This window comes from Vombatus ursinus, unplaced genomic scaffold (genome assembly GCF_900497805.2).
Source record: "Vombatus ursinus unplaced genomic scaffold, bare-nosed wombat genome assembly UNPS02014808.1, whole genome shotgun sequence".
Lineage (NCBI taxonomy): Eukaryota > Metazoa > Chordata > Mammalia > Diprotodontia > Vombatidae > Vombatus > Vombatus ursinus.
In genome coordinates, this window is record NW_020954586.1 from 3,875,452 (window position 1) to 3,882,987 (window position 7,536).

The 7,536-nt window shown below is 52.0% G+C and overlaps 1 protein-coding gene across 2 annotated transcripts; it reads right to left on the reverse strand.

Moving 5' to 3' along the window:
• Positions 1-967: 967 nt before the first annotated feature.
• NMUR1 (neuromedin U receptor 1) lies at positions 968-6,138 on the reverse strand. 2 transcript variants are annotated; one of them, XM_027875388.1, is made up of 4 exons: positions 6,003-6,138; positions 2,824-3,617; positions 2,696-2,784; positions 968-2,416 (listed from the first exon to the last, which is right to left on the reverse strand). In XM_027875388.1, the coding sequence occupies exons 1-4, from the start codon at positions 6,003-6,005 to the stop codon at positions 2,130-2,132; spliced, it is 1,173 nt and encodes a 390-aa protein (XP_027731189.1). In that variant the 5' UTR covers positions 6,006-6,138; the 3' UTR covers positions 968-2,129. The 2 variants fall into 2 exon arrangements, with proteins under 2 accessions (XP_027731189.1, XP_027731188.1); XM_027875387.1 differs by having other exon boundaries at positions 2,696-3,617.
• Positions 6,139-7,536: the final 1,398 nt, after the last annotated feature.

Consider the following 7,536-nt stretch of genomic DNA (forward strand, 5'->3'; position numbering starts at 1 on the left):
GCTGGAGCCTTCCCTTCAGCACTGGCTTCGAAGAGTTTCCCTGGCGCAGGCGGCATTATGACCCTGTTGGAAGTAGCCTCTCCTCTGCCGCTCATGCCAGGCCCCTGGCCCACGGGAGTTCTGGGAGTAGTTAGTATAGTTAGTGCAGTGCGACTTTTAAAAAATTAATAACATCAATAATGACACGGCAGGAAGGAAATGCTCTTCTTTGTTAAATTCAGAATGCAAAAAAAAAAAGAATTTAAAAGATGAATGTACTGAAAACACAATGGTTTTTGTTTCGAAATAGCAAGCTGGGTTAATACAACTAGAATGAACTTAAGGCAAATTTTGGCTGTTAGTATGAAGAACAAAGCTAAAAATGGCTGAGACAAATATGAGACAAATTTTCCCAGTATGATAAAAGACTTCCCAAAGGATTGCTCTCTAGGAGGGGGAGATGGGAAGGACACTTTGGGAAGGGCAGGGGGATATAACACCCAAGGCTGGCAATGCATTTTTTTTTTTTTAGAAATACATAGGTAGCATCCTTATTATATTGAAATACTATATTTTATTATATTGAATTGTTATTACATTTCCAGAAGATATGGAACTCAGCAGGATAGTTAACGTATTGGATGATGGTCAGGATGCCAAAAGATTTGGATAGCCTGGCCTGAGAGCTAAATCAAGGATACAGTTTACTAGGGATAAATGCAAAGTCTTGCATTTGGGTACAAAACATCTGTGGAAGTACTCAGAATACGGGAAGGGGGAGATGTAGCTAGACAATTTCCTATTTGTTTAATTGTTTCCCCTTCTGAGGTTTTCTTGGCAGAGATACTGGAGTGGTTTGCCATTTCCTTCTCCAGCTCGTTTGACAGATGAGGAAACTGAGGCAAACAGGGTGAAGTGACTTGCCCAGGGTCACACAGCTAGTAAGTATCTGAGGCCAGACGAGCTCAGGAAGATGAGTGTTCCTGATTCCAGGTCCAGCGCTCTATGCACTATGGCGCCACCTAGCTGCCCAGCTAGATTTGTATGAAAAAGATCTGGGGATCTTAGCAGCCTTCAAGCTCAATATCAGTCATTACTGTGACAGGACAGGCAGCAAAGCTCATTCAATATCAGACTGCGTTAGCAGCAATAAATGTTCAGAACAAAGGATTCAACGGGCCCACTTTCCTACACCCTGGAGAACTGTTTCCAACTGGGTTGCCACATTTTAGGACAGACCATGAAAAGCTAGAAGCCATCCAGAGAAGGCTGGTCAGGGTAGTGAGGGGCCTGGAAGCCATACCCTATGAGTGTGGTGGAAAGATCTTGGGATGTTTGTCCTAGAGAAGATTTCGAGGGCCATGGTCATTGTTCTCAAATTTAAAAAAATTAATTGATATCTCATTTTTCTGTCACTTTCAGCACCAAATATATCTTTTCCCCAGCCTACCCAAGAAGCCATTCCTTGTAGCAAAGAATTTTAAAGAGAGTGATGAGAAAGTTCAATAAATCCATGGCAGCGTATACAATGTTCCACACCTATAGTCCCCCATCTCTGAAAAGAAAGGTGATTCTGCAAATGTTTGAGAATCTGTCAGAAGACTTAATTAGTTCTTCTTGGCCCCAGAGGGTGGAACTGGGAAGGAGATTTGGGGTCAATATAAGAAGAATTGAAGGTGGCAGACAGCCTTTGGGTTGGTCTCCTGGACACAAGTCTCTCCCCACACCAATCCATCCTCCACTGAGCTGTCAAAGTGAACTTCTCAAAGCCAAGCTCATCACCCTCCTCCTCCATGGACTCCAGTGGCTCCTTATTGCCTCCAGGATCAAATATAAAACCCTCTGTTTGGCATTCAAGGCCCTTCACCTCCTGCCCCCACCTTTTCAGTCTTATACCCCACATTCTCTCCCCCCTGCCTTGCACCCCAACATACTCTGCCTTCCAGGGGCTGTTCTTTGCACAAGACACTCTGTCCCCTGACTCTGGGCATTTTCCCTGGCCTTTTCCTTCCTTCCTAGCCGTGTGACCTTGAACCTCGCTAGGCCCCAGTGGGGGGCTGACCACTGAGCTGCTCTTCTCTCTCTGAGGCTGTGATTCTGGGGCTGGCTCTCTGACCACCCTCCCTTCTAGCCACACAAGGCTGCCTTCTTCAGTGGCGGGGCTGGGGAAGGCCAGGAAACAGAGGCAGCAGAGTCCTGGGCTGCCTCGCCCCCCGCACACCCAGGGCTTGGCGGAAGGCCCCTCGGAAGCGGCTGGACAGAAGGCTGTACAGCACGGGGTTGGCGGCTGAGCTTAGGTAGAAGAAGACCCCCGAGACGACGTGCACATACTCGAAGGCCTGCAGCAGCTCCTCGGTCCAATGCGACACGCAGCTCCACATGAGGCGGTCCACGTGGAACGGGGCCCAGCAGACCCCAAACACCACAACCAGCACAACTACAAGATGGAGACAACGGGGTGACTTGGGGGGAGCCCCGAGCCCTGCCGACCTGCCTCTGGCTTTGTGTACTGGGGCTGTCTGGACAGCCGCTGCTGAGGCACCTCCTCTGTGGCCTCAGTTTCCTCATCTGTAAAATGAGGGGGTTTGACTAGGGTCTCCTTTGGCTCTAAACCTATAGGTTTATAGGTTTTTTTTTACTGGATTATAATCCAGTGTCTGCACGGACACCCTTGACTCCCTCCGTCTCCCTCCGTCTCCCTCCCTCCCTCACTTACACAGCATCTTTGTCACCTGCGTCTGGCGATGCTTCTTGGGCTGCAGGGGGGCTCCCGGGCAGCCCCTTGGCCCGGCCCCCAGACCGCCGCTGTCACTCGCACTGCTGCTGGCCGCACTCCAGGTCCACGTGCGCCTCTCCCGCCGCAGCCTCAGACCAATGAGCGCATAGAGGGTGCTGATGGTGACCATGGGGAGGCCAAAGAAGAGCAGTGTGGTCCCCTGCACCACCAGGTTGTAGACGGCGCGTGGCCGGACCAACGTGCAGATGGCCGTGTTGGGCACCACGCCCCATCCGGGCACCTCCAGCTCCTGAATCCCGTGCAGGCTGGTGTTGGGCAACGAGCAGAGCACGGACACTGCCCAGAGGGTCCCGATGACCCGGCGGGCGTGGGCCCGGGTCAGCAGGGCCTTGGCCTGAAGGGGACGCACCACGGCCACATACCGCTCCACGCTGAGGGCCGTCACGTTCAGCACCGAGGCCAGGCACACGGTCTCGAAGAGCAGCGTGCGGAAGTAGCAGCCCCCGGCCCCCAGCTGGAAAGGATAGTTCTGCCGCATCTCGTACAGCTCCAGGGGCATGCCCAGCAGCAGCACCAGCAGGTCGGACACGGCCAGGCTGAGCAGGTAGTAGTTGGTGGGTGTGCGCATGGCCTGGTGCCGGAGGATGACCAGGCAGGTGAGGGCGTTGCCAGCTGCGCCCACGACAAAGATCAGCAGGTAGGTGGTGCAGACGGGCCCGAAGAGCCTGCTCTGCGGGGGGCCCAGGTACTTGAGCCTCAGGTCCTCAGCGGTCAAGTTCAAGTCGTCCGGGTCAAAGGCTTCCCAGCCGCCGCTTCCATTGCAGAGCTGGGTGCCAGCTGGCCCCACCGCAGGCACATCCCTGGGGAGGCTAGAGCAGTTGAGGTGGGGAGGAGCCTGGGCCTGCGCAAAGGGAGGAAGGGAGAGAATTCTCTCTGGGAGCCTTAGCAGGTTGGGAGTCCGAGGCCCTGGGTTCAGATCTCCACTCTGTCATTTACTACCCAGGTGACCTTGGGCAAATTAGTTCGCGTCCCCGGGCCTCGGTTTTCTCCTCCGTAAAGTGAGGGGTGGGGCTGGACTGGAATGGTAGATCCGGGATCCTGTAAACAGTGTCTGGGCGACCCTGGGCAAGTCACTTTATCCACCAAAGACTGACTGCATGAGCCATCACTATTTGGTTGTTTGGTGATTATGGGGGGAGGGGCTGTGCTTTTCCTGAAGGGGGGAGGGATTAGTAATAACTACTCCAAGGGGTCCCTTCCAGACTCACAATAGGGAAAGCTGGGAGGCCGCAAAGCTGCAGAAGGGCCAGGGGCAATGGGGAAGGATTGGTTTGTAATGAGAAGAGCTAGTGCGGTTATGTTGGCTCCAAGCTCGGGCATTGACGATCTGGGGGAGACTGGAATGTGACCCTTCCTCCTGGAATCTCAGCAACCAGCTAGTCCGGGCTGGTACCCCAGAGAAGCCCCCATTATCACACACCCAAGGAAGGGTCCTCCAGCCTCGGCTTGGAGACCTTCTAGAAGGCGGAGGTTGTAGACGGCCCTTGGCCCACTCCACTCTGGGACGGCTCTCATTGTTAGGGGACCTTTTGTTTTCCCGGTATCAAGCCAACATTGGCTTCTTTGCGATTTCCTCCCCTCTACTGCCCCTGGTTCTGCCCCCTGGGGCCAAACAAAAGGAGTCTAATCTTTCCTCTGCGTGGCGACCTTTCAGATTGTTGCCGCTGAGTCATTTTTCAGTCCTAGCCAACTCTCCCTGACCCCATTTGGAGTTTTCTTGGCAGAGATACTGGAGTGGTTTGCCATTTCCTTCTCCAGCTCATTTGACGTATGAGGAAACTGAGGCAAACAGGGTTCAGTGATTTGTTCAGGGTCACACAGCTAAGAAATGTCTGAGGCCAGATTTGAACTCAGGGAGAATGAGTCTTTCTGACTCTAGGGGACTGGCACTCTATGCACTCTGGCGCCACCTAGCGGCTGAGCAGTGGAATTATCGGTTGAGCCTCATCCGATGTAGCACTACCCTTTTTTTTTCTGGCAGCCACATCCCACCGCAGATGTGGTTCAGCCTGGGCTTATGGTCCACTGATCCCCTCCCCCGCCGTCTTTTTCAGCCCAGACGCTCTCTACTCACGCTTTCTCCATCTTTTAGCTGGGAAGCGAATTTCTTGTACCCACCTGGGACACTTGCTATTTATTTCAAAAAGTGGGGGAAGGGAATAAGCCTCCATTAAACACCTACTATGTTGCTAGGCGCTGTGCTGAGGGCTTTCCAAATATTAGCTCATCGGATAAAAGAATTAAGTTGGATTCTGTCTACTCTGTGGCCTGTCAGGAGCTTTTTGGACCCTGACCGTGATCTGGTGTGTAAGCTCTCCCTCCCAGCTCAGCGTCATCTGCACCCACTTTGGGTCATCATCTTCCACCTCTTCTTGCCAGCACTTAGCACAGTATCTGGCACACAGTAGGAGCTAAACAAATGCTCATTTCCTTCATTCCTTCCTCCAGTTGGTTGACCACCTCTTTACCCACCTCAAACCACCCTCCCCCGAAAGCCAAAGTGCCCAGGTGAAGATCTGACCAAGTCACCCACTGCCCTTATTCAACAAGCTTTGGGAGTGCCCTGTTTCCTCTTCGATCAGTTATAAAGTACTCTCTGTTTGGTATTTAAAGCTCTTCACAATCTGTCCTCTTCCCACCTATTCCCTTTCTGTTCCTGGAGTCAGGAAGACCTGAGTTCAAATTCAGCCTCAGATTGAGATCTAGCCCCACCAAGCATTGGGAATAGAAATCTTTGAGTTTCTTTGAGTCTAAACGCGGGCTCTGCCACTTATTAGCTGGATGCCTTAGCCAGGTAACTTTAAATTTCCTCTCTGTAAAATGAGAGGATTGGCTTATACAGTTAATGAGAAGGTCCTTCCCAGCCCCAAGTCCCAGGTCCTCCTTCTAGGCTCCAACGTTGCCCAGGACAACCCAGCAGTGACCCACACACCCCAATAACTTCCTTCCAATTTTCCAGGCTGGAAAGATGCCAATCTATGGTCTCAAGCTGAGTCTTTCTGAAAACTGCCTTCTCCTTCTTCTCCCCCCAACTCTTCCTATGCCCTCTTTTCCCCTCCTCTTCTCCCCCTACCCAAGTGGGGCCAGCCCCAGGAGCCCTCTTCCCCCTTGTCTGGGTCCAGCTCTGGAGCCTCCTCCTGGACTGGATCCTCAATGGGGGCCCTACTCCCCCCCCCCACGCAGGGGTTCCTGCATTCCCTGGGTCCCAGAGGAGAGCAATGCTTACCATGATGCAGAGGCCGGCAGCTGGGAACACAGCTCTGTCCTGTGTGTGACCATCGAAGGCACAAAGTGGCTGCCAAGGCTGCAGAGAGCAGCGTGCAGTAGGGGTATGAGTACAATGGAGGAGAGCGCAAGTGAGTGTTCAGCCAAGGCAGTTGCAAAGGTCTGCGGTTTTTTTGTTTGTTTTTTAATATAAACTGCCTCCGTGAGTCACTGTCCAGCCTTGAAGTCACTGAAGCCTTGGCCAGTTGAGGGAACCAATTTGCCCTGTACAGAGCTGTGTGTGTCATTCTCACAAACAAACACCTGCCCCCTTCTCATAATTGTTCCCTCCTGGCCTCCTTATTCTTTTTTTTTTTTTCAAGTGAGGCAATTGGGGTTAAGTGACTTGCCCAAGGTCACGCAGCTAGTATGTGTCAAGTGATAGGTCTGAGGCCGGATTTGACTTCAGGGCCGGTGCTCTATCCACTGCGCCACCTAGCTGCCCCCCTGGGCTCCTTATTCAAGCAGATACACCAGCTATGCATGAGCTGATACAAGAGCTCCTCCTTACAAAGGCCCGCACTTGATTTGACTTGAGCAGACAAGCAGATAGAGCCAGGATCCCCTGTGACTTGTACGGACAAATGGAGCCAACAGGACCACACACATGCACACAGGCACACACATGGCCAGGCATATGGGGAATGCATTTTCTCATTCTCTTATTCTCAGTAAATGTGGAGCACCAGGAGTTAGGTGCCTTGGAAGCTGGTCCAGAAACAGAACCGCACACCACACAGTTGGGGTTACTGGTGGTGATTTAGCTCCAGGGAAGAGGGGAAAAGCAGGGGCTCCGGGTCTCCCTCCTCCTACAGCCATCCTCTCTTGCACAGCCCTCCCCCCAATCCAGGGGATCCTACATGGAGAGATGGAAGGCACCTCAGAGGTCATTGAGTTCAACTCTCTCCTTTTACAGACAGAGAAATGAAGGCACAGGAAGGAGGTAAAGTGACTGTGTGAGGTAATCCATATCCTAGAGGAGCCCCAGCCTTATCCTTGGCTTTTACACACAGGGAGATGTTATAATGCAGGCATGGGCTGGGGAAGGAGAAATGAGCATGGGAGAAACTGAGGTAGGATGTAATTAGGCAAATTCTGCAGCCTGGGAAATTCACTTGAATCTAATTCAACAAGCATTTATTAAACTTCTACTGTGTGCCAGGCACAATGCCAAGTTCTGGAGATAGAAGGACAAAAACAAAACAGTTTGTGCTCTCAAGAAGCTTCCAATCTATTGGGAGGAAATCACACACACACAGAGACAAGCAAATAATACATTCAAACAAAATAAATGCAGTGGAATGGAGATGGGGTGGAAGGGAGCAGAGAGAACAGGGGGAGTTAGAGGTGATGAGGTCACCAAGAGAGTGGGGAGAGAGAGAGAGAGAGAGACAAAGAGAGACAGAGACAGAGACACAGAGAGAGACAGAGAGAAAGACAGAGAGAGACAGAGAGACAGAGAGAGAGACACACACAGAGACAGAGACGGACAGAGA